Source organism: Aulonocara stuartgranti (genome assembly GCF_965226115.1).
Source record: "Aulonocara stuartgranti genome assembly, chromosome: 23".
NCBI lineage: Eukaryota > Metazoa > Chordata > Actinopteri > Cichliformes > Cichlidae > Aulonocara > Aulonocara stuartgranti.
This window is the reverse complement of record NC_138958.1, coordinates 9,829,296-9,857,219: the sequence shown is the minus strand read 5'-3', so window position 1 is coordinate 9,857,219 and position 27,924 is coordinate 9,829,296. Positions and strand designations below refer to the sequence as shown.

The window sequence follows — 27,924 nt, the reverse complement described above, 5'->3', positions numbered from 1 at the left end:
CACGTAGACCACGAAGGCCGGGTCCCCCGAATGGAACACAGCTACATTCTACAGAAATGCCTCTCTTTACTTTCTTCTGATTGGCTGCTCCTTGGAGACGAAGTTTGAACAGTAAGTGTGCCTGAGATGAAACAAAACAAAAGCTGAAATCGAGCTTTGAGTCTGAAGCTTGAGTTTTTGGGTTTCAGGATTACTTGTACATACACTGACCTCATCAATGAGCATCAGCCATTGTAACAATATTCATATGATAGGAAACAAGGAAAAGTAGACTAGGTCCCCTTTAATAAGTGGAAACAGCAGGGAGTTACAGTGCTTTAAACACTTGCTGCTTTGGCTAATTTAGCCATCAACAATAATAGCTCTTTTAGTAGTTTCCTCATTTTTGGATAGAAAGGTCAGTTTAAACATGAAAGTAATTAAGAAGCTTCTTTTATTCCCTATTGTTGTTAAAATAAGAACATATTTTGCTGTGATCAGTGGCTGCTGCCAACATTCATTTAATGAAACTGTGGCTCAGGCCTCGCCAAGTCATTATGAGCCTGTCATGCTAAATCCCAACCAATCAGGAAAGAATGAATCGCTCCAGTGAGCTACTGATGACCATGTGAATTTCCACTGATGGGACATGTTTTAACAGCCTCAGTCACGTCCTGCAGTACACGCTCTTCAGTGCACCAAAATATAAAACATAATACATGTGGAAACAAACCATAAACCCAAACGGAGGAATCGAACTTGTGTCTTTGCTGTTACCATGAATCACAGACATCTCTGACTCACAGAGAGCATACTAAGCTGCCGTACACTGAAACATTTATGGTTTAGTAAAACACTGTAGAGACTAGTGCATCATAAAAGAAAAACTCAGAAGAAACCGTTTGTGTAACTACTGTGTCACATTGTCAGAGCCCCGCTTTTAAAGCCAGACTCTGAGTTTTGGTTGGACACAAGCGTTTCAATTTGATTACAGAATGTCCCACATGTGTTTTATGTTATACTCTCTGGAGGGATTACCAGAAAACTAGTCCACAGATTAGTCTCCCTCCCCAGTGAGCGAGCTCACTTCCTGGGGAGCAGCGCTGCCAGTCTCTGCTTCTTAATGGGAAGGAAGTGGATCTCCTGTGAGCTGACCTTCTTCAGTTTGATAGCTCTGCTTTTAGAGACCTTTTTAAGAGGGTTGTTGGGGTCGTGCTGCTCCCCGTGGGATCCCGACGGCACACCGTAGAGCTGCTGCAGAGCTGCCCCCTGGCTGCCATCCCGTTTTATGGAGAAGTTTTTGGTTGAGACTCCTGAAAGGCCTTTTATCTTTCCGCAGAGGATGGCGGGGATTGCGTCTTTCACTGAGACAATGACCTTGGCTGTCTGCGAGGTGCTCACTATCTCGAGGTTTCCAGCACCGCTAAGAGACGCCTCCTGACTCAAAGAACTAGACCCAGCAGCACTGCTGTCAACCAACCACTTATGCTGCCGGCTGAACTCCAGCGATGCCAGACTGCCGAGGAGTTTGGAATCGACGCCCAGAGACAAAGATGTGCCGCTGCCATCCGGGCCGGACTGTGAGGCTCCTTCTCTGTCTGACTGAGCACACTTTTTCCTCACACCAGGAACTGACAAATCCAGCACACTGTCCTGCTGTGGACTGGGATATTCCTGTTTTGGTTCAATTGGACATGGCCTGACAGAAAGGTCCAGAGCTTGTCCTTCCTCTAGAGGAAGTGAGGATGGGGATGCATTTTGTGGCTGGAACGGAGGCATGCATTTCCTTGAAGACTGCGAGGGGGAGGTAGTATCTTTTGGCGAAGTCTGAGTGCTTTTACTGACAGTGCAAACTGGTTTTGGCATGTTACCCTTTGAGTCCTCGGTCTGAGGGACAGGGATGGGGAGAGGGACTGGCAGAGGCACAGGCAGAGGAATGATGACCGGGTATGGGACTAAGAGTGTCGCAGGAGGGACCAGAGGGGCCAGAGGGGAGGTGTAGGGAGGGGTGAGGGGAGGAAGGGGGAAGAAGGGAGAGCCTGGAGACTGACAGCTTGATGAACTCCCCTGGGAAGGGAAGAGGTCCTGCAAGATGGCAGCAAAAGCTGGATTCTGCAGGAGAGAGAGCAAGTTAGCCTCCTGCGTCTGTCCTGTGGACTTCTGATCAACAGCTGGAGGTAAACCAAACGTCAAAGGACTCTGTAACAGCACGTTGTTCTGGAGCTGTGCACAGTTGGTGGTCTGAGGGATTACAGAAGGACTCATGTGCTGAATCACCTGCTGATCCAAGACCAGGGGCAGTGAAACTGGGCTTTGGCTCGTTATCAAGTACGGTGCTGCCCCCATCTGTCCGAGCTGAGGCCCGGCTGCTCCGGCCATCTGGAGGTGAATGGGCAGCATGAGCGGGCTCTCACCCAGACAAACTGGGTGGAGTACAGTGGTAGCCACTTTAAGAGCCACACCTCCTGGAGGTTCAGCAGTGGGACTCACCACTGGGGGTGCAGGAGTGTCTGTCAGGTTCGAGAGGCCTCCTTTAGTCAGTCCTGTCATATTAGCATCACAGGAATCAGCAGGAGTGAGTGGATTTACTCCATCTTCCACTTTGCTGGAGACCTCTCCTCCTCCTCCCGCCTCAGAGTTGCACACTTCAGTCTGTGGCTGGGTCATGGTTACAGACTTGTCATCGTTACCCTCCATGATTCAGCCTGAATATCAATCTTCATGAAGTCAGTGACGGGTTTCGTCCATTATTCTTGTAAGAAGCCCTGAAACACATAGAGCAGAAGGTTTGACGGTAAGCCCCACTTTAAAAATAAAAAGTGAAAAATCTTAAAACATATATACACAATGAGTAAAGCAGGGGCCCCAATACTGTGCTAATATGAAGAACTAAGTTCAGATATGCTTAGGGATTGTTATTTCCATATACAACTACACAACAATAAAATGCTAATTCTATATATTAAAATCTTCTTTTTTTAAACTCTTCCATCTATTTATGGAGCTGCTAAATAGGGGGAATTTTTCCAATGTGATTCAGACTGTGACCGATAGCTGACAACATAACAAAGTGGAAAATTTTTCATTTTTTTAATTTGAGAAAACTACAACTAAGCAGCAGTGCAAACCAAAAGGGGAAGCCAAGAGTCTTCAGTTTGTGCGTGGCGTCTTCCACGCTTGCTAATGCTAGCAAACGAGCTACAGAGACACTCTGAAACCAAACAAGCCATTCCTGCAGTGTTTCCCACATTCAGACTTCAATTGGGTGAGCTGCTCAGATATATTAAGAGACCACATCTGTGATAGGTCTGTTTTAACAGTGTTATTTTACTACCAAACACAGTATATTGATTAGCACAATGCTAATACCTCCAGGAAAGGAAAAAACCAATAGCATATTGTAACTATCTTGGTTATTGTGCTATAAAAGGCTAGTATTCTGGCAATGCAGTTTTGCATTTTCAAATCTCTAACAATCCATGTACGGACTTCATCTCTCTTCATCTTCCTGTTTTTCGTAGAAGTAACTGCTGTTAAAGATTTATTAGCTCCAAGTCAAACACGGTGAGCTCAGTTTCACTGCTGATGACAGAGTAATGCAGACAAACCAGAATAAATGCAAACAATGAGGTCGCCCTTTACGACTGGGATTCAATACAGGACTACAAATATAAACACTATGAATATAAAAACGTAATTTTTATTTGTTTAAATATTGTTCTCGCAAGTCTTGGCAATTAGACTGTTTAGTTTTTGTCCCCTAGGTGATATCAACAGAGTCATTTTAGCCTTCAAAACAAGGTTAGAGTCAGAGTCCTCAAAGATTATGACACACAGCTCACAGTTAAAGGCAGCCAAAGTGTACGATTACCCATTGTAGCGTTTTTTTTTTATTTATTTATTTTGAAAATGATCCCAGATAGTCCTGCTGATCTTAAGTTCAGTGCTCACAAACTAACCTAGACATTCCTGTTCTCGGCTGTTAACAAATATCTAAGATTCAGTTATGTGAATATAATATTTATATTTTAAAAAAAATTGTAAAAAAAAAAATTGTAAATTATGGGAGAAAAAAAATTTAATAATCAGCAATACCCTACCAGCTGACTACATTGCCAGACTGATATTTCGGCAGTCCTCGCCATTATTCAGCTGCTTCCTCAGAGAGAGGTGAAGATCGCCAACCACCACTGATTCGGATTAATAAAGTTTCATGAAATGAAATGAGATCAGACTCCATCTCCACCGTCTGGAGCTGCGAATCCTTGTTCTGCTCACCAAGACCACAGAGCAGAACAACGACTGCCGTCGCTAATGCTGATACAAGACAGAGAAAGCAGACTTCATCCACAGGATGGGAGACTCCGAGGAGAAGCAACAGCTGGCTGTGTCCCCTCAATCATTTATTCCATGTGTAAAACTGTTTTTAACTATATATAGTTTTTACTTTCTATATATACTTTATTTATCCCCAAAGCTGGGAAATGCTTGTTACAGCAGCCAAAACAATGAAAACCACCTACAACAACATGATTTAAATAAAGTAGAATAACTCAATATTATAATCATCTTCTTCTTTCAGTTGCTTCCTGTAGGAGTCGCCACAGCAGATCATCCGCCTCCATCTCACCCCATCCCGAGCATCCTCCGCCAGGCCTCTGCATGTTCTCCTTCGCTACATCCATGAAGCTCCTCCGAGGTCTTTTCCTCCTGCCTGGGAGCTCCATTTTTAACATCCTTTGTTCAATATCCACTGTCCCTCCTCTGCACATCTCCAAATCATTTCAACCTTGCCTCTCTCTACCTTTTTAAACTTTGAACAGCTTAAAATAATGCATGACGAAAACAGCTCAACCTGGTAAATAATACACAAAAATAAAGGAGTATTCCTATTACAATCTTTAATGGCATAGGAAAATTATGTGATCTTTATTTGTTTGTTTGTTTTAAAAAACCCTATATTAATCTTTAACCTCTTTTTGCATGAGAATGAGCCATTGATTATTGTCCAGTATTAACCCCCTAAGACCCGAACTCTTCCCCAGCATGCATTTTTAATTTCTCTTTGATATTTGGGCATGTTGGGGCCCAATGAATGTAAAAACAAAGAATTACCAGATTTTTTTTTCCTTATTTTTGTTTTTATGAAAAATCAAGAGCCACATATGAGGATATTCGTTTAAAATTTTGATAGAACAGTAGCAGTATAATGTCCTCGTACGTGGATATCAGGCCCTTGCAGAGCAAAATTGAGTATTTTGGTCTAAATAACCCAAAATGTGATGTCCACATATGTGGACGCCAGGTCCTAGGAGGTTAAATCAATGTGTGATACGGGAAGTCTTACAACATCTCATCTTATGTGGAGACGGGTTATTCATTGAATAACTTGGGAAATGTTTAACACTCCACACTGAAAATATCTTATTGTAACCCTGTGTACACACACATTCCTCTCTGCTGTGTGTTTGATTAAAGTCTGAGCCGTGAAGGATTTCCATTTTATATTTGCCCATCTATCCATCCCTCATCTCTGCAGAGGTCCAAGACCACCAAGATACAATATTGACGCAGAAAGATCAAACAGGAACTCAGCATGTTTGATCAACTACACATCTCAGTCTCTATCCATCATCCGACATCACACATGCTTTTGTGCTTTTATAACCGTACTGTGTCGGCTTTCCTATCACTACATGATACCTCTGCACAACACATGTCCTGCCTGCACTGGATGTCAACCCCCATCCGTCCACAGTGATAAAACGTCCCCTGGGTGCATCTCGTGTCAGTGAGGTCAATTATTCATACGGCTGGGAGCGAGCGGGATAATGTTCAGGTACTGGAGAAAAAGGGAAACATTAAATACCCTGAAAAAAAACTACAAAGTGTATGCTTTAACCTTTAAAGTTAAAAAACTCAATTAAATGCATGCATGCAGTTCTGATTTTCTGGCAGGAGCATGACACTTTTTCTTCCTCTCCGGGTGGCTTTTATGTGGTGTTGGGTTGCCACAATGAGCAGCGAGGAGAAGCTCTCTCTCTCTCTCTCTCCCTCCAGGCTGGTTTTATATTATTCTGCGAAGCATAGACGGGATATTGTAATAAGGCTCTGATGGATTACATGGCCAGGCGGCTGGCTGATAATCTTGTCACTGGTTCGTGCACAGGAAAGGTCTGGGAAGTGTGTGCACCTTGGGAACTGTAAAACAGACCTAACCATACTCTAGAAGAACTGAGTAAAAGCCTTTGTAGACTCGCAGTTTTTCAGACAATGCACCCTTTAAAGACAAAGAAATTTCCAAGAGCTTCCTAAAGATCCTAACGCATGATTAACTGTGAGCTTTGTGTCATGTGTTTGAGTCCATATTTAATACTAGTGTTTTATAACTAGACAAAAATAGAATTTTAGGTTTTTTAAAATGATAAAAATTCAAATTTTCCCTCCTGTATGAAGCTGCAATCAACATACAAGATCAGCTGTGCAAATTTGTTGTAACTAATAACTTAATCTGCTTAATTTCACACATTGTAAAGCCATCCAGGTCAAACTCTACCATTTCATGGGCTGCGTGTTTGATACCATAGTACGATACTGTTATTGTCTTTTAGACATTATGCTTTTATGTTTTTTAAATAAACTTAAAACTATAAATAAACTTGAGAAGCAAAAAAAAAATGTAGCAATCACATAACTATGTTGGTGGAGGAGATGCTGATGAACCAGGAGATGACCTTTCTCATTCAAAGTCATGACTTTACAGACTAGGGAAAAAATGGATTTGGACAAATGGAGTATTTATTTGCTGGAACAAAACACAGCATAAAAGAAAGTAAAGCCAACACCAAGTGCTTTAATTTTTTGGTCCTTTCACAAACCACCAGGGGGCGATACCTGTGTTTAATAAAGACTTCCAGTCCTAAAGCAATCTATGGGAAAACAGCCCTCTGTCTTGACCTCTGCAAATACTTTCCTGATGAGTTTACAGGATCAATCTCTAGGTCCTGTCAAACTGAATGACACATTAAGTTTATTTAGTAATTTCTGGTCACTAAAGTGTCCGAAATAAGAATTACCCAGCATACATTCAGTTTCAAAACACCAACACCGACGGCAAAAATGCTCGTCCTCCTTTTAGCGTCTACGGTTCGGAATCTGCGACCACATGAGCGTGACTGTTTGGTATGTGGTAAAAGTGAGTAGCTCTTTCTTACCTGCTATTTCCAGCTAGCATGTATATTATACATACCACATGGTTTTCCTTTGAATTCTATCTGAATTACGCTGCTGCAGTAAATCTACGTCGAGCCTACAATGTAGCCTAAGCAACAACAGCATCATGTAGTTATATTCTAGGCAGTTGCACGTCAGGTTACAGGGTAAAGTTTCAGAAAGATACATTGTAGCCACAACACGAACACTGATTTAACACTAAATTATAAATCTGCCCTAATCTGCTAAAAAGGGACAACCATAACCGTAACTAAGACTAACCTTAGTCACTGAGAGTATGTCATTTTTATTACATTGTTCTGTTATGGTTATCAGACACATTTATGAATCAGAGCTCGGACTGAATAGTAAATTCAGATCTATTCTATTTTTCCACTATTTGGATGCTGCGGTCTCACTTGCATTCCAGGAAGCTCGGGGCAAGACATTTCCTGTGTGATAACGCGGTCATGAGGTCCGTGACACGATAATGCCTCCCTGACCATTATGAAAGGAGTCATTCTTAGTTGAAGCGCCGCTGCTGTCAGAGACTCCAATGAGTTAGCCTGACTGTGCACAAAATGAGGAAATTCCCCCAAATAATAAGCTTAATTGTCTCTTTTTACTCGGCTGCCATCGGGATATGGACTCACTTTATTTTAAGGGAGGAAATCACCCACCCCCAAAAAAAAAGAAAAAAGAAAAACAAAAGCAGGATTTACTCTGAGCCATCGACATCAGCAGTAATCGCCACTTGGGTGACATACAGTCAGCCTGCAGTGGTGTTCACTCCAACTTCGCTTGAATCATGTGATAAAAAGTAAAACTCTGCAGATGAGCAGGAGGAGGAAGTTTAACCAGCAGAGTGAACCAAAGTACACACAGATCATGTTCACCATTGTTGTTTTTCCCAGCTACATTATCTGACTCAGTGACTCTGCTTTGTCTCTGTGTTATCACAGATAGGGAAGGTCAAAGTAAGATCTCGTAATAATAAGGCTCAATAAAAAACTGATCCCTGCTGACATGCAACAGAAGGGTTCCTCCACCATTAAAACAAAAGAAAAAGAGAAGTTTGAAGTATTGTGCATTGATGCAGTTCAGGGTTTTGGATTCAGTGCCTGAACGGTAACAGTAATGAACACAGAAAGAGCTTCCTCATCAGGCTAGGACCCTATACCACGAAACGAGTATAACATACCCAGCATATCTTTCCATTAGCCTAACACTGACAGTCAGGATAAACAGTCACATGAAGCTGGCTATCAATTTGTGAAGTTAACCCAGGGTTTCACTGAAGATGCACGTACAATATATGATGTCTGCATGTACAGTATAGGTGTCATATTTTACGATCATACAGTAATTGTGGAAAAATAACATTGTTTGCTGCCAAGAAAAAAAGAAAACGAGGAACAAATTTGCATCTAAGAATCTATATTTCTGTAAATACAAAGACATTAGATGCAACTGAAAAATTGAGACCCTCCTCCCCTCCCTGTAGCTCAGAGGAAAGGATGTTACTCCGTTTTCAAAGTATCAAATTGTTGGTCTGCATCAAGCAAAGAAAACTACTAAGGACAGGTTGAGTTGAGAACTGTGCAATGCATTATTAAACCTGGAAGGACAGTGATGAATCATCATCTTCAAAAAGAAATGTGGTTGGGAAAATAATCCTGGATGATTGTGATCAGTGTTCACTTATACATCTGAAACTCACTTTGACTATTTAACATGCATAAGAGCACAACGTGAAGAGGAACTCGAGGATTTGGGACTAAACAGCCGTGTTGCCTCAAGAAAACCACTTATCAGTGAGGCTAATTAGAAGTAGAGGCTTAGATTTCTCATGGGTCTTAAAGATCAGACTGTGGAGCAACGGAAAAAGGTCATGTGGTCTGATGAGTCCAGATTAATCCTGTTCCAGAATGATGGATGCATCAGGGTAAGAAGATGAACTGATGCACCCATCACGCCTACTATAAAACCAGCGTTACGATCTAAAGATGCTTCAGTTGGTCAGGTCGAGGAGACTCGAGACAGATGGAGGATGAAGAAAAGAAAGGAGAGAAGCTCCAAACTGACCGAAATTTAAGTCGTTTCTGCTGGTGAGAAACGCAAAACTTGTTTTCTGTTACACTGTGGGCGAGTCTCAGCTCAGGCTCCGCCCACATGCAGCATCAAGGAAGCAGGTGAGGTTATTCAAGGTTAACGGGGGTTTACCTGGAGACAGAATCATTTGTGTGCCAGAGTTTGCAAGAATATGGCGTTCGTTTTAAAACAAAAACACCAAGGAGCTATTTAAAAACAGCAATAATTAAATTACACTCCATCTAACCGAACATCCGAAGATTTAAGCACCGGCTCGACAGCCTCAAATTTAACTTTGAAGTTGAGTTAAACAGAATCTAATAGTAGTTTCAGTTTTTGATTCTATGGTTAATTGAATTTGTTTTATTCCTTTTTTAGGATGACAGTAGAGTCATAAAAACAAACAAAGCCACCAAAACAGAGACAGAAATGAGAGAAATGCTGGAGCTGGAGAAGAACAACAAAGGAAAAACACATTCTGAGGTAAGAATGGGACCGTATATGACCCATAGTTAAAGTCCCACAAAGTATAAATCCTCCCTGTGGGAAGCATTCAAGGGGGAATCCCCCCCCCACACACACACACACACACAATTTTTAAATATAAATTTCAGGCCCTGGAACTATTCAGCAAACATTAAATCACTTTTAAACAGCTTTTGATGCTTTTCCCCCAAGAAAAGTGAATCTCTCCGGAGTTTAGACTCTGTGTTAGATAAATCGAGAAATTTGAAGATGTTATTTTGATCCAAGGCACACTCATTGAATTTATCGTTTAGTTTTGATTAGATAACGATACCTTGGCTGTTTGCTAAAATCAAGTCCCAGTCTGGTCCTCATGTTAAGTTAATAAGGTGCATTTCTCACTGCGAGGAAAAGACTGGGAATCATTTTACGTGTAAGGAAACATCAGGCTCAACTTAAACTTCTCTCCTAACTTTGTACATTAAAATTTCACAAACGAATGCATCCGGCATATAAATGTATTTCATTTGTAATCTAATAAGATAACAAATGACAGCCGGATAAAAATAATGCAATTTACCTAAACTACTCTGATTTTGTCTGAATGCTAGCATCTTTACTGCCTACTGTTCTCAGTGCGAGTACACATCACATAGACAGTGGAGCCGACGAGTTTATTAAATTTAACAGTAATCGATAAAAGCTTTCAAACAGATATTAGACTGAATATAACAGAAGGGAGAGCGAGTAACAGAAGAAGCATTGTTATCCCAGCGTTTTGGTCATATCAACTTGTGAAATACCTCCAAACTGCTGCTTTTTTGCTGTTATCTTCCCCCCAGCAATGCTATAAACCATATGCCATGAAAACAGTCTTTCTTGGACTGCTGTTGGTGACGCTAGTCCTCTTTCTGCTCTCCAGTGTAGCAGCACTGTACCAGCTGTCCACCAGCTACAGGTTCTTGCTAAAGTGACCCTCCAGCTCACTACTACTACAGCGCACTACTGTGGTTAGCTGCAGTCCAACACGGCAAAGTTGGACACTGGGCGGGATGAGATCCTCTCTGAAAGCATCTGAATAATGTCAAAGATATCCATGGACAGTATAAAAGTTGGATGTACCCTCTATGGCATCACCTGCCAGTTAGTGAAGTTAAGAAATGAGCTAAACATTTTAGCATCGCCACTTTGGTGTTCTGAGAATGGACACCAAATGCTAACTGAACACGCCTTTATGACTAAAATGATGACAATACAGGGAAATGATTGCAAAACCCCGAGTCACACAGGCCTACATACCAGTCAGTGAGCCAGTTGCTAGGAAAAAACATGTATTTCCCAACTCGCTGGTAAAGACCTCCTTCGAATACTTTGGTGGCCAGCACATTGCTGCACTCGCAGCTTAAATGGAAGTGGCGGACATTGCCCAGCAGCTCTCCAAGCTGAAGAGAAACTGTAAAAAGTGCACTGAACTGTAAACGGGATCCATTAGCCTTCAAAGTAAAGGGTGTACTTTTGGAAATGTGTTGGTTCCAGCACTGACGCAAAGCTTTTATTATGGAGGCAAAGCTTATCCATTTCCAGTGTGTGTCCCACTTTTTCGAGTTTTACTACTGCTTAGCTGGTAGTTGGTGAGTATTTGCTGACAAAGATGAAAAGCTATAGTTAACAATGGGAACCAGCAAGGAACCAAAGCAATCACCAATAGGTTTTTGGCATAGCAATTTTTTTGCAAATGATTTCACCCAACATAAGCCAGCGGCCTCCAGGAAACACTGCTAGCCAGTCAGGAAATACACATTTTTCCCATAAAAACCAGCGGTTGACTCATTGACAAATCTTAGGTATGTATGACGTCATGCAAGAAACCTCAATAAGACAGGAAGTTTTTTTTAACAACTGCCACCCCTTGCTAGTCATTAAGAAGAATGCAGGTTTAAGGCACATGGCACTTGTTTCACTTTTCAGACGTGGAAGCTACAGCCACCTTCTAGATGGTGGGGCAGGTTGCTACTAAACTTTCAAAATAAGAGCCACAGGATGTAAACTGATCACAGCTGATACCATTGTCTCAGATGGATTTAAAATAAAAATAATAAAATGCTGAAACGAGACCTAAAATGTTTCTCAGCTGCCGACCCAAGTAAAATGTAAAATCCATAACACATTTTCTCTACTAAAGACATCTATATATCTATAAATTACTTCAACTTATTAACTAATTATTTAACTTTAACTAATTATAAGTTAAAGTAATTTCACAAAACCCGTGGACTTGTGGTGTAACAAGAGGAAAAACAAAAAAACAAAATACAACCAGCTCCTCTGGCTACATCCAACACCTCATAAACAGGACAGGACAAAGCTTATTTCCAATCTTAGCTTAATGTCCTAGCTCGCTAACAGAATCTGCAGTCCCACGTGATAACAGAGTTTGTAGCTTAAGCTATTAAAAACAGCTCCAGGATAATGAAATTTTCCTGATATATGAGCTAATGTAGGAAACATGCAGCACAAACAAACCTGTAACCATGTCTGAATGAGTGCAGAGTATGTTTTCTTCACACCGATAAGACCAGCGGCACATTTAAATCTCACACGTCATCTGGGAGAGGTCTGTGTTCACCAGCCAGTAACAGCTAATTGAGTAAATAGGAGACCCAACTGAGAGAGCCAAATAAGATCCCTCCCCTGTCCCCGTTACTGTAATGATTTCCACATTTCCTCTCTGTGTTTTCCCCTTGCTCATTGGTGGAACGTATACCGTAGTAAGTCAACAGCAGAGAGAAAAACAACAACGCCTCGCCTTCAAACTGCATTAAGCTGCACTGCAGTCGACATACATTACAGGGACTATTTTCTCTTTTTACCTCCTCGTTGTGGGCTTGATTTAGCTTTTAGACCAGAGGACACGAAAGCACCGGGGATGGATAGAGCACGGCTGATGATCTAAAAGGTCATCGCTCTCAACACCCCTCCGCTCCAGTGGCCAATTACATCTCATTAGAGAGACACACAGAAGCCTCATCACGATGCAGACTGCTTTCACATCAGTGCAGCTCATCTTTTATTCAGCGGGTGGTCCGCCAGCTGATCCCCTAAATGCCACAATCAGTCAAATTTCACAATAACAATAATTTAGCACTGGAATACTCATTGTGATGATCACTGTGTCACATTTTTAACCAGTGTGCCAGTGAGAAATCCAGGTTAGATGGCGATTATTTAGCGATTCAACTACATTAAAATACATTTACAGCGAGAATCTGCACCTCGGGTCAGTAATTATTATGCATGGGTGGGTCACAAATGGCTTTTTTTAGTAATCACCGCCATTTGAACATGCAGATAAACATAAGGTCTGTCTGAAACGCAATGAATATATAAAACTCTAAGCATGTAAAGTGTGACCTTCTTCAGTAATATCTTCATTCAGGCTAAAACAAGGTTTATGACTGTGTAAGAAGTGCACAGATTAATTAAGTACAGCTAACACGTACGCTTTAGTATTTGTTTATTTAGTACAACACTCATCAATGTTCTTGCAATTTAAAGGAAACCGTACAAAAAAACCCCAACAGAACAGCTTCTATCTACTTAATGGACCAAAATTGGTGCAAAGTCTTCCACGTGTTCACTTGAGTCAAGGTCCGAAGACTGAAATGAGTCACATCATTTTCATGTTCATCTAAGTCATTGAGTGAGGAGATTTTTACGTTCTAAAGGACTGTGACATGGGAACAGCTGGGTCAGTTCCCTTATGCCTCTTTTCTACTAGCACCTACTTGGGTCCGCTCTACTTGACTTCACTTGGGTCTCATTTGTTTTCCATTACAATTGAGTACCAACTCAATGTGGGCGGGGATGTTATAGCAAGGAGGTCTGAAAGTCCTGCGACACATTTTCAGCTCGACTCAGCTGGCTTGGAACAAGTAGGAACCAAGTAGGTCCTAAAAAAATACCTGATACCTAATGGAGTACCCTAAAAACAGAATAGAGTTGAGTCAGTGCTGATGGAAGAGAGGCTATAATGTTCTGTGTAACGTTTACACGGCACTAATTTGCATGTATGCATCTTTGTCTGTGTGATGCACCCAAGCAATTTATCAATGTGTCTTGCTAACTAAGTCCAAGAATACACAGGGAGGATTTCAGAAGTTATTATTTTGAAAACTAACTCAATTCTTTTTTTTTAAGTGCTCAATGGACACAAAAACTTCACCATTTACAAATAATAATAATAATTATAATAATAATAAAAACGCTCAAAATACTCAGTATTGTTTTGTCCTGGAAAGCTTTTTTTTTTCTGGCTGTGCCTGAGCACCCTGACCATGCCCCATGGGCAGAAAGCTGGGCAGCAGATGCTCTGATCCTGGGCCTGGCTGCAGGAGAGGGCTCAATTTTCCCACTACCTAGCAAGGTTACTGAGCTCCAGATCTTGGGGTTTGCTGAATGAAGGGGAAGATTCTAAACTCAATGTCAAAAAGAGCCACATGAGGTAGTTTGGGCATGTGGTTGGGAAGTCTCCTGGGCACCTCCCTCATACATCTCAGTAGAAGGAAATGGAAAGTGTGGCTGGGGAGAAGGATGAGAAACCACCTGCCACTGCGACTGGCCTTTGGATAAGCAGAGGACAATGGATGAATGGACCAACGATGGAGTGCGGGCATGGCTGATGCTTCTGCTCATCTCATGAAAGCACCAGACAAACGTCATGCTAATGTCACAGACACGTCACATGTCTCAGCACAACCACATGATTGACTCAAATATCAATTTTGCTGATTTTATTCACGATGTGTTGGTCCCATCTTTACACAGTGTATAACTGAGAACTTCATCCTTTGGTATGAATCCAGAACAAAAACACATGATGCTCAAAATGGCAAATTTGGGGCTTCAAAGTGTCCATGAACCAATTAGTGATGTCACTGTGGCTGTATCCATCTTTTATACACAGACTGGACCCTCAGTCTTTATAACAGCAGGGGTCAAAGGTTCATATTTTTCCTTTAATTTGACACTTGTTTCCACATGAAATATACTGCATCTGCAAGTCTCGTTTTCCTTTCACACAAGCTGGACATTATAAACAAGAAATTACACAAGAAAGAGCAGAAATTGGAGACCGTGTTGAGTGTTTTCCTCCCGGGTGAGCTCATATCTGCAGGAGCTGTTTTCTTGTACCACTTCTAAGTAAATGCCCAGGCTATTGCAAAAGACCTTGGGTATGACACTGCCGGGTTCATCTGAGGATATTTTCCTGCCTTCCTTCCACATTTCTGTGTCCCTGCACCCAGCGTCGCCGTGCTCCCACAAAAATATGCACGGTATTATGAGCCCAGTTCCTGGTGTGTCTGGTGCCCGCAGCCAGCCGCCGACGGCTCGCCTTGAAAAGCGAGGAGGCTGCGCGCACATCCCCGCACATCTCGCGCAACAACACGAAAGCCCCGCTGACATTAAAGCCGCAACCGGGGCAGGGACAGAGGGCTCCTGGAGCTCAGTAATAACCTGTTATCACCCTCAGCTGGCGTAAATTTAACGCGCTGTCAGACGCGATACAAGCTAGCTGCTGCGCAATCGCCAGGGAAATTAGGAAAAACGCCTTGTTACGTTTTAAAACCGAGACCCCGACACTCCTGGAATAATTCACATTTACTCTACGTGATGAGGTTGAAACGAATTATACGCTTCAGCGACGTAAAGACCAGAAAACCGGTGGTTGACCCTGCCTCATCTCCGGTCCTTTAATGTATTTCGTGCAGAAAATAAAGCCGCTCTGCGACAAACGCCAGTGTTTCTTACCTTTGAAGTGTCCGCGGCTGTTTTATTGAGCCACTCTCTCCTAATTAACGATGACCGAGCTCCGTGAGACTTAGAAATAAATAGATAAGGGTGCCATTTATCTCCCGTCGTAGCGACTCCAGACGGAGAGCTGCGCACGCAGCATCGTCAGCGGGTCTCTCCTCCCCCCTCCCCCCTCTCCTCCCCCACCACTAGCAGGGACAAAAAAGCGAATCAAGCAAACAAACAAACAAATCAATACTTAAAGTAAAAAACAACAACCCGTAAAATAATAATAAATAATTAACTTATAATTAACTCATTATTAATCATTCGTACTAATAAACATCCTAATCTTTTATGTTTGAGTATTAGGTAATGGTAAAAATGAATGGAATAAATACTAAATATAACAAATAAATACATGAATTCATAAATTAATGTAATGTTTATGTTTTATGCTTAAATATTGTGTTCCTGTAATTTTACAGATAAAACAAAGATAAAATAAATAATATTACTTTTTTTTTCATTATTAAAATTACAATTACGTGTCCTAACAGTTACAAAAAAAAATATAGAAAAATTCTTCCAGTTTTACACAGTATAAGTTTGTCTAGACATGTTTGTCTTGGTGAAAGTGTGAAATTTTCTGATAATTTCCTAACATTTTCTAATAAATCTTCTCTAATTTAATACTTATTTATAAGGATCAGTGCATATGCTTATATTGTAACAGACAAGCCCAGATAGGCACCTTTTCATCTGTGCTAATGGTGCTCAAAACAAAGAACAACAACCAAAACAATATATTGAAAAATGATACTAGGTTAGTACACTCCCAATTAAATGAATCCACTTTAGTTTTTACTGGAAAATTCTGGGGACCTTGCAGGAAATTTAGGCGAGTACATGTCTGATAATATACAGAGAGCACTGTTTATAATAATCTACTTTTTTAATAACAAGGCAAGAAAAACAGCAAATACAGACATGACTGAATTTGTGGTACCTTGATCATAAACGTACAATGTACCATGGCTTGTACATGAACCCACACAATCTTCCCATAGATACAATTTAGGAGCCAAATAGGAACAGCAGCATGTTTTCTGAGTGCTGACAGGCTTGTGTTTTATCCTTTCTTTTAGCTCCAGACAGTATTCGCCTGCTGACTGGCTGATGACAGAATCAGAGGAGAATGGAGTTTGGCAGCTGTAGATGAGTCTGGTAGTGACAGGCCTGGATGAACAGGATCCCCTGGGTCTCCATATCAGTCCCAGCCAGCCTCGGGCTCTGCCTTAGGGCCCCAGGGCCTCTCATTGTTCCGCAGGGATGTTGTTTAATGCACTTTAATGAGCCTCACAATGTACCCTGGTGGCATGATGGTGACTTTGGTGTGGTTACCTCCTCGATGTGCCCTCTCCCCCCTTCTGTCTGCAGTCAGTGTTACTCACATGAGATGAATGTGTTGTTCACATGCTGTAGCTCTCCTATCAGTACCAAAGCTGGAACAATGAATATAAGAGAGTTCGCCATCTGAAGGAAACATCTTTGGGGTATTTTTCTTCAAGTTTCTGTGTAGATCATACTAGAAAAATATGCCTCAACATACCTCATTACAAGTATACACAATTATAATCCCAAACAAAGGCTGGATATGTTTTTAAAAATTATCTGCCTACATTGGTTGCAGTTATATACATACTATATAACTACAAGTCGTGTGCTGTCCAAGCGCTGATTGCGAACAAGGCATTTTCTCCATTATGACAGTTTTCACATATTTCGCAGAGCAACAAAAGGACTTAAAACAAAGACTGTGAAGGGATATGACATGCTAATAACTGCAGCTAAGGTCTGAGTGAAAGCAGCCAAGCTCTTTACTTTCGCCAAGCTATTGGTGCCCCATCTAGAGTTAAAATGAATTTATGATACTGCGTTTGTGTCTGTTTGTATAGGTATTTGGTTATGCAGACTGTAGGATAATGGGTCTGCAACAAATACAGACGTGCAACCCTAAAAAATAGGGTGTAGCTGGATGCTGAAGATGTTATGCTTAGGCAGAACACTGATTGGTTGAAAGGTTGGTTTGGAGAAGAAAGCGTCAGTGAAAAACAACAATTGTTACAGATCAAGAAAAAAAGCACAAGCTGACGCTGGTGAGATTAGATGATTTCATTTGACTGCAAGAAAGTTCTCCAGGGCAGAGTCTAAAGGAAAGCACTGACAGCAGCACAAACACAGACAGGAGTACTCAGCATTGCTGGGTACTGCATATATTTTGACTGCAAAATAGGTTTTGAAGTCTTGTCATAGAACCAAAGCACAGTCATGCCACTCCCTTTAGGGTTAGGATTAGCATAGATTTTGAGTTCCGGATTAGCTAAAATATGCTTTTCTCGAGCTACTGAGGCAGTGCAGTATACGGCACTTCCAAGTTACCATAAAATTGAAGATTGATCATATGTAGAATAAACGATGGATGTAGCTTCCAGGTACAAATAGACAACGTCATGTCCAGTTTCCAGACACAAAGGTTGTAAAACCCCTCGACTCGAGATTTCATAACAAGACTTCACTAACCACTGGGTGACATCATGGCAGCTATGTCCATCTTTTACAGTGTCTATGCACTAGATGCATTCAGATGTAATGCACAAAGAGGCTGCATGAAAATAATCATCTATATAACATGTAAATGCTTCTGTGGAAAAGTTATGCAAACCTGACTGCTTTATGAACCAGGTTTATGAGGAAGATAAAATTTAAAACTACTGGCAGCTGCTTACAGCATACATTTGCACAGTTGGTGCTTCAGTTCCTATCTGACGACACCTTTACAGAGACAGATATCTTTTTTACAGCAGGGTATTTACACAAATACTGCTGCACGATAAAACTACAAATATCTATTATGTAAATCTCAAAAAGTCAGTTTAAAATAATATATTTGTGTTAAATGAATAAAAAAAATGCCTTCCTTTTACAATAAACTATTAGGCCAGGGGCTTCCTTATTTGTCTATTAATGTCTGAATCTTCACACAGTCTCTTACATTTGCAGTGAGCTGTAAATGCGTGTATGTTCTTTTGGAGGTCTTTGCTTGCCTTTGTCCTCTCTCTTCATAATTAAACAAAGATTTAAAAAAAAAAAAAAAGCATTCTGGGCTGGCATTTTCTTTTTGAGCCGTGTACAGTGTCTACTGTACTGTCTGTAGAACCAGAGGGCAAATAATGACACAAAGCCTGATGTTCAGCATAAAGACAGTGAGAGATCTCAGACTTTAGTCAGACATAAAAGCTCGAAGGTCAGTTCCTCATGGAGAGATGCTGTCTAACCAAAAAAATTGTCTTATTCTGCTCACGCTATTCAGTGACATTGTGACACATCCCACACATTTCCCTTGAGAACAAAAATACTCGATTTCTCCCCACACCAGTCACGCCAAGCCATCATGTCTCCAGCGTTAATCGAGGTCTTGGTCAGCATGCCCTTTGATGGGCACCCAAACAGTCCAAGGCTTTGTTTACCTTTTAAAAAAAAAAAAAATCCTTCACTCACAATCTCAGCTCAGCTGACGCGCAGTGACCGAGAACAAGTCGTTTTTGTCCGTCACGGGCCCGTCTGACATTAGCCAGAGCAACAAAGGAACTTAAAGCTCTGAGTGTGGAGCTGGCTCATGACCATGGAAGTGACAAAACATATGGAGATATGGCCTGTTAGGAACTGCAGCTAAGAGCTGAATCTGTCATACATAGGGAAACATGTGCAGACCCATTCAGATGTTTAAAATAATCACAGATGGGACACAAAGAGGCCTACGTGAAATTTACACTCAATTTGCATTGAATTACCCAGAGAACATCCTGCTGTGGACTCAGATGAAGAACTCCCTCTAGTGTTCATCTCAAATAAACCCCTAGAATGCACTATTCACACAGTCCAGACCACACCTGACACAGGTCATGATGAGAGTAGAAATGGAGATAAAGACACTTGCAGGCTAGGCACTTGGTTATTCATCTTGAAAGGCCTATGGTCACTTATCTGGGTATTTCTTTTAAGAATTACATAAATTAGCTTTGATTTAATTCTGTCTATAGAATCAAAAGTCAAATCTGATTAGAATAAATCAGATTAGACTTGACACATGAATGAACTTAACATAGTGGAGCTGACACAAGAGGATGAGACAGGGAACACTGAGGGAACAAATTAGACTCCAAAATAAGATTAAATTATAACAAGCCATCCATCTATCAGTCTGACAGCTGGGATAGAGCCTATCCCAGCTGTCAGAGGCCAACACCCACGACAGGTCACCAGTCTATCGCAGGGCTAACACAGAAGGACAACCAACAGGGAAAGCAAACAACCCAAAAGGTTCAAAAATCAAAATCAGAATTAGGATCACGACAAATCTGTGCTGCTTTATTATTTAGTATGCAATGAAATAAAGCCACTATTCCATTCTTGTCATCAGTTTCACTTTCCCACGCCATAATACTCAGTCTCGTCATCGACATCCAATTCAATTCAATTTTATTTATATAGCACCAAATCACAACAACAGTTGACTCAAGGCGCTTTATATTGTAAGGTAGACCCTACAATAATACATACAGAGAAAATCCCAATAATCATATGGCCGCCTATGAGCAAGCACTTCGGCGACAGTGGGAAGGAAAAACTCCCTTTTACAGGAAGAAACCTCCGGCAGAACCAGGCTCAGGGAGGAGTGGCCATCTGGTGCGACCGGTTGGGGTGAGAGAAGGAAGACAGGATGAAAGACATGCTGTGGAAATGCTCTGCTCCAATAAGATTCTTTCCCACTTTCTAGAAACCAATCAGCTTCAGTTTTATGTATATTAAATGTATGTTGTTGTTATTCTGCTTTTCAGACTCCCATTCCTGCTCCACCTCCAGGTCTTCAGATCTCTGCCTGCTTTACCACCTCTACAGCCAGCTTCTAGACGCCAGGGATTCAGTCCGATTCCTATTTTGAAAAGGACAGTAGTGCATTATTTCTTGATATATCACAACAACACTGATATCAGTTTATTTTTTAATGTTTTAACTGTCCGTATCATCTGAAACTATTTTTTTCTCATTCTTCAAATTGTGTAAGAAGCTCTGATCAGATCCTTTTTACTGGCAATTCAAAGGAAGCTGGAAAAAGCTCCCTCTTACTGAAATAAGCTGCTTTTAAATATGATCTCCCTGTCATCACTTTTCTTTTTCAAGCATGCTTTATCATTTTGCTTCCTTTATTTCTTATTCATTAATTCATTTAATAGATTTGTAAAATTTATTGCTATGTCAAAGGCTGATTTTTTTCCCTTTATCTTGTTTTGAGATGTTTTGCATTGTTCTTTAAAAAACGATGATATGCTTAAAGAGGTTTATCCTGAGATATACAGTAGTGTGCAAAACCCTTGAGCCAACCTTCATTTCTTTATATTTTGCTTCTAAGGATAGAGACTTTCTTTTATTTATTTATTTTTAAAAAGGTCTACTTCTCTGGGATTGCTGAAAGTCTTTACAGGTCATTCTTTGAACATTGGCTCCATTCTCCACTCATTTTCAGTACACTTCTTGCACTTGACCAGTTTCAGACTCTATGAATAATTTAAGCATAAAAATGACATCAAGTAGTATGTTTTTAAACAATTTGAGGAAATTGGACAAGTGATGCTCCAAATAAGTGTCCGACCTAAAAAGCTATATACAGCACATGAACACTATCTGAAAGTCGTGTCTGTAAGATTTTTTTTTTTAAATCTAGAAAAGACGTGAGAGATGCATCTGGCCCTTCAGTGAATCCATCTGCTCACTGAAGACTCATCAGAAATGGTTTCAGCAAAAGAACTAAACTGAAACTTTGTGGCACTATGTCCTATGGAGTGATGAACCCAGATTTCAGCAATCTGGTTCAAAGATATCAGGAAAGAGGCTGGAGCCTATCCCTACAACCTGGACAGGTCACCAGTCTGTCACAGGGCAAACACATAGACACAGACAACCATTTGCATGTCTTTGGACTGTGGGAGGAAGCCAGAGTACCCAGAGAGAACCCACGCAAACATGGGGAGAACATGTAAACTCCACATAGAAAGACCTTGGCCTGATGGTGGAATTGAACTCAGGACCTTCTTGCTGTGAGGCAACAATGCTAACAGTGCCCTGTGCACCGTTCTATATGTAAAACCTGGAGGCAAATATGTAAAATATAGCCTTGTCATTCTTTTAGACCTCATGAAGTCTAGAAGTTGGCACATTTACTGGACATGCAAAAAAATGTCCTGAGGGTAGATGAGAAAGTGGGGAGAAAGTAATGATGGGTGACAGAAAATGGTCTGAGGAGAACTTCAGCCCTGGATCTAAAGCCTTCAGAACATGGCTTACCTGCTGAAACAGGTGAGCTCATATTGGTGCCCAACATTGCAGTTAAGAAGCAAAGGCAAACATAGCAAAAAACATAAAGTATAGAAGCTTCAAGTCATCTAAAATATGCATTTGGTTTTAAAAGCCAAACATGTGTTTTGGATATGAAGACAGTTAGACACTGTTATAGTCAAACTCTGCAGTGCTTTTTTACTTTTATAACAAAATGTATTTGTCTTCACTTCAACTAGATAAAAAGCCATTTGTCCTACATAGGTGTTATGAACTGTCAGATACACTGAAGGCATTTCAAAAACACTTTGAGTGGGTCTGATGGCAGATGGCAACTAATCTCAGAGCTGTGAAAGAAAATCCCATGGCAGCTTGTCTAACATGCTAGTCTCCCAACAGTTTCCCTGAAAGACCAGAGATTTGTCCACAATTACCATAAAAGTGTAAATGTAACCGGGTCATAAATTATATTTTGTTATAATTACACAAAATGTGTTCTAAACCCTACACTGTTCCTGGTATAACTGACTTTTAGGACCTCCAAGCCTGTAGTTATCTTCATTATCAGTTAGAACCCCTCCCCATCCTGTTCTTCTTCTATGGTGCAACCCTATAAATTTGGGGTACCTGTTTGGCCTCTCCCTTTTTCTACAATTCCCCTGTGAAAGAGGTAGGCATAATGTTTTTCCAACATTAATTATACCTTTATCTACCCTGATGTTTCTGAGTGTGTTTTAAGTTCATTTTTGTCATAATTATGCCTGTCTTTACTGCATGCTGTGAATATGCGGTATGTGTGTGCTGCGTATGTGTATAGGCACTGTTAATGCTAGCATGAACAGATACGTCTTGCTAGCTTGGAAGTTGTGGCTTGAGCTAACTTTCATCCCAACTGTTTATATTTGGCTATAGAAGCACGCAAGTTATTTACTAGGAGGTCTTTCTTTTTACCTTTCATTGTCAGGCACCACGTAGATTTACATAAACAACCAGCTGCAGGTCTCATAGCTCACCCACCTTAAGGCTTTACTGATGGTACATGGGCATAACCATCATAGACTGGTGGTTCCAGTAGAATCAGAAGCAAGCTTGGGGCCACAGATGGCAGTAATTTAAAAGACGGATGTAAGCAGGGGAACTGCTTTATGTCAAAAGTGTTTGAAATGCAAGAAGAGGCTTTCACTTTGGGAGGTTTTTACATTACATTTAGATAATACTGATAATATAGAAATAGATGCCTTGCTTGCCCTGACAGAAAGTATGACTAGCAGTTGAAAGCTAACAGTTCCCTAAAAACAAGCTAAAACTGTGAATAAACTAGACAAAAATAATTTTTAAAAATGCTAGCTTGGCTTAATGGATAAAAAGTTGAACTATTTAGCTATAAATAGTGATAAAATATTAAAATGTATTAGGTTTAAATGGCTAGCAGCTGATATTTTTGGCTAACAGTGAAGAGAAGCTAATTAAGTATTTAGCTAAACACAAGGGACAAACAGCTAAAATATATACCTATATTATAAATAAAAATATATATATTTTAGGTGTATGTGTGACTTCTATAGGTGTGTATGGCAGAAATTGCTGACAGTATAGATTAATGTTTGACATAAATAGCAAGATAAACATTTGATTAAAAATAAAAGATTTCAAAAATACCAGCAAACCTTTTGTGCGTCACGGACCGGTTTATGTCCGACAATATTTTCACGGGCAGACCTTTACAGTGTCATGGATAAATAGAACAAAATAAAACCAGTACTGGTACAAAAAAAAAAAGAAAATTTATTCATAACACACGGGAAAAGACCCAGGGAAACCGAGTTAACGATAAAAACTATAAAAAATAACAATAAAAACCCTGAAAAACATAAATTTCACACCTGAGCCTCAACTCTTGCGGCCCGGTACCAAACGACTCACGGACTGGTGTACTCACTTTTATGAAATACTGTAAATAACTAATGGTATGGATAAACGGGCATTAAACATCCAAAGAGTAGGTAACTATATCTAACCCTAACCCTAATGCAAAGTCGAATAGAAATGTGTTATAAAAATATCTCAACATGATGTATTAATGACGAAGGGGCTCGTGAGTCTATCAGACAGGCTGTGTTGTAAGAGTGCAACACGTGAAGAAAGGTTGGTATTTTGATCTGAAGTAGCCAGAAATTAAAGATACATGAGACATTTTCAAAGCAGTCACATTTATTCATCTTTTTATACACATTTGCTAAGCAGCCTGTTGTGCTAGCAGTTGGCTTTGATAGGATTTACTATGGGATTTCAAGAATGCTTACTAAAAAATAAATACAAGACAACGTGTTCCACAGCTCAAAAATATACAAAGGTCTGAAATTAATGTAAACTTTAAAAACATGTTTTTTTATTTTACATAAGAAGCAATTCAACAACCTTTGTAACAATTCTAAAACGTTATTTAATTTACAAGTTTGTACAAAAACCCCCACTAAAACCTACAAGTACTGTATACAGAGGTTGGTCTGTATCTAGATGAAATGCATCTAGTACCGTAAGTTTAGTTCTTTATTATTGGTTTGTTTTCAAGAACATTTCAGTCAAGTAAACGACAACAGTTCAATGCCACCACGTGTTTTTAGCCTTTGGTAGAAGCATTCCTGTACTTCACTCCTAAAGCATCCTCGGGGTGTGAATATTATTAAGGGAAACAGCTGCATGTACACATCTATAAATATCTCCAGGTACAGCAAGAGACAAAAAAACTTCACAAACATCATTTTGTCAGTGCAGGAAAAAAACAAAAAAGTTGGAATGAAGGTTCACAGACTTAACTCATTGTGTACCCTGTTATATAGTGTTATTAATATGAAAATTAAAAGGGTATTGACAGCATACCTACAGGGAAGAACAAGGCTTCTGCCAGTTTTGCATAATGTTTGAGTACCATCACTCCAATAAGCTCCATGTACTTATAAAATTATGGTGAATACATGGGACTAAAATATACCAGGGTTACAACCAAAACCTTACATTTATATTTTTGGCATTTAATTACATTTTTAATGAAATTTTATAATTAAGTTTCCAATTTGTCTCTGTAACCAGTTTCTCGTATAAGATCTAAAACACATCTCTTATGAACAAAATAAGTATGTGAATAAAAAATAAAAATTCCAGCACTTCATTGCATATTTTTGATCAAAGGTTTTTTGTGTATGTTATAAAAATAAATATATTTAGATTGGTTTGAGACAGAAAATATAGAAGTTATATTTTTTTGAATATTGAGGGGCAGAAAATGCCAAATCCAGACATTTCTCTTTTCAAGAGACTTAATAACCCGGCTCCATATTTAACCATACAATCAAAAATCTCACAAAAACACTCAACTTGCTGTGACCTCAGCTGCTTCATCACATATTTTCTCCTGTTGGATAAAATAAGGCATATTTGATCCTCTGAGTACTTTCCACTTGCCTCTTTCGACAATGCATAAACACATCATGTCAGCAAACCAGAAATGACCATTGGTAAGTTTTTCTTTATGACTTCAGCATTCTTTTCCAGCTCTCCGAGTTCCCTGCCTCGAACTTTTTGATCACTTTTTCATGTCCCATGTTAACACCTGCTCCTTTCTTGTCTCACGAGATTGTCAAGTTAGTGCTCGGCTTTGACACTTCCTGTCTCACCAATAATTACGTCTACCATTTCTTGCTATATGTACAGTATGTTAAAATATTCTAATAATAAGCTTTGATATAATTTAGTATATGACAAACTGAGTAAAATATACATAGTATCAATTCTGTTTACAGGAAATATGAATAGGGACTGAATGTTGACATTTGTCAATTCTGATGTTCATTTTGAGGGTATTAAAATCATTCGATGTAACTGGTTAGAGGAAATGTCCGTCTAATTGTATTCACAGAATACATACGGTTAATTATAACAGATCAACTTCTCTTGCTTATTTCTAAAAACGTTACGTTGTTGGGTTGGGTCTACAAGACTTTGGGAAATGTGCCTTAAACTAACAGAACAGCTATTAAACTCATTTCCAGCTCCATACTTTTATTTGCAGACTCTAGAGTAGCTTAGAGTGATTCACAGTTCATAATAATGCTTATTTATTTTATATGGGATGGTACCGCCTCTGACCATACTGGGGATCTCCATTAATTCTGACAGAGTTTTAGGTCAAAAAAGATTACTTTTAGGTGCACTGACCTCATTATTATACCTTGAACTCTGGCCATGTGTTGCTATGAGCATCACATATATATGGAAGCCTGTTTCCGCCACAAAAAAAAAAGTATTCATAACTCCAAATTTCGAGTTATCCTTCTCAAAAAGTAACTTAACATTTTGACTTACTTTTCTTCAAAATTTTGAGTTAGTAACTCGCCATATCCTTCTGGTTAACAAGAAAATGACGTCATTCACGTAGATTACGGATTGGCAAAGCTAACTCTAAATTTGGAGTTACTTTTCTTAAAATTTTGAGTTAATAAGTCAAAATTCCATACATATATGATAGAAAATAAAGAAAAGAAAAATAGGTCCCCGTTTAAATTTAGAACTGAGAAGATTTTCCGGTTTGTAAATCATATTTTTCCATATAATGCAGACGCAAAACAAGAGCCAACTGTTCATTTCATAAAGATGTTTTCTTAGAAATGCAGTCTGTATAAAACACCATCAATTACTAAATTTATGATTTTCTTTAAAAAATGTTCACGTTCGTCTAATTTTCTCTCCTTCTCTCCTCATTCTGGTCCATCTTTTTTTGTTTGTCTGTTTGCTGTAAACTAATAAAATTACTTAATTATTGCTTTTTTTTTATGTGGAGCCCTGCGATGAGTGGTCGTCATGAGGGCTCCCATCCGAGTTCTCTGTCTCACCCTCAGAGATGGCCTGCATGGGCGTTGAGTACAGCCTGCTGCGCATGCTGTAGCGGCTGCTGTTGGCAGGTGGTGGGATCCTGGAGCGTCCCTGCCTTGAGGCCGCAGATGTATGGAAGGATTTCGGTGAAAAGCCCTCTGCGTTGGTTTTCAAGTAGGGGCTGGAAAGGTGGTCTTGTCCTGATTGGGGCTGCTGCTGAGGGAAGGTGTTGTCGTCGGGGTGTATGGGTGACTCCATTAGAGTGTCTCCAAGTGATTTAGGGGTGATGGGACTCTTGAGGATCTCTGTAGCTGACATGCGGTAACTAGTGTCGGAGCGGCTTCCTTTCTTAAGCAGCAGTAGTTTGAACTCCTCGTTGGAGGTGCTGGACTTTTTTGCGTTCCTGTAGATGGGACCGGGGACTCTGTGGAGGCCAGGTGGGGTCACAGCGGAGGAAGGTGATGCCACAGAGATAGGGGAGCTTGCAGTGCTGTTAGGTGGCGTGTTCCCCGAAGCGCCACCGAGGCGATTCCTCACACCCAACTCGGCAGAGTCTTTTCTCCCCAACACTTTCCTTTTAGACCTGAAGAAGACCACATTGATTAAAGAATTTCTGTACATTTTGAGTATACACAAACAAAATCCTATCTATCTAAGATACTAACCTGTGTATCATAGCGAATAAATCCTCAGTGGTGCGAGACTTAGTGGGGGACAGAAACACGGTGTCATCCTCTGGCCTTGACTCATCATGCACTGAGGACAGAGTGCTGTCACTGAGAGTGGAGTCTGTTAACAGGAACATTTCACACATATGAATATACTGCATCCTGTATATTCCACACTAACCAACCATTTAGCAATTTTTCATAATTTGTTTTGTTCAAAAAGCTCATTCAATTATTAGATATATCAAGTTTCAGCAGCTTTTGTATAAGTAAAATTACAGAAGAGATTCAGTTTACATACATAAAAAAGATCGTTTCCGCACCCTTAAAATTTATCTTGCACCTCCATCCTAGAACTTTTATTCACAATTAACAAGCTCTATGATCCTTTACAGGGGTCAGCAATTTTTTGAGCCATAAATCCTATTTCAGAGAATATTCCCACAATTGGAAG

General features: G+C 40.1%; 2 protein-coding genes across 7 annotated transcripts in view; both read right to left on the bottom strand.

The window, feature by feature from the left end:
* Positions 1–263: 263 nt before the first annotated feature.
* Positions 264–15,688, bottom strand: rai2 (retinoic acid induced 2). 2 transcript variants are annotated; one of them, XM_082524866.1, is made up of 2 exons: positions 15,556–15,688; positions 264–2,744 (listed from the first exon to the last, which is right to left on the bottom strand). In XM_082524866.1, exon 2 carries the CDS (start codon positions 2,674–2,676, stop codon positions 1,063–1,065), a length of 1,614 nt encoding a protein of 537 aa, XP_082380992.1. In that variant the 5' UTR covers positions 2,677–2,744; positions 15,556–15,688; the 3' UTR covers positions 264–1,062. The 2 variants fall into 2 exon arrangements, with proteins under 2 accessions (XP_082380992.1, XP_082380993.1); XM_082524867.1 differs by lacking the exon at positions 15,556–15,688 and adding an exon at positions 12,271–12,343.
* An 8,438-nt stretch (positions 15,689–24,126) lies between these two features.
* nhsa (Nance-Horan syndrome a (congenital cataracts and dental anomalies)) overlaps positions 24,127–27,924 on the bottom strand; it is a 71,912-nt gene continuing 68,114 nt past the window's right edge. For all 5 annotated transcript variants that reach the window (XM_082524208.1, XM_082524206.1, XM_082524207.1 and 2 more), the window contains 2 exons: positions 27,468–27,591; positions 24,127–27,385 (listed from right to left, as the gene is read on the bottom strand). In XM_082524208.1, coding sequence (XP_082380334.1) covers positions 26,761–27,385; positions 27,468–27,591 — 749 coding nt within the window. In that variant the 3' untranslated portion in view covers positions 24,127–26,760. The remainder of the gene's footprint in view (positions 27,386–27,467; positions 27,592–27,924) is intronic.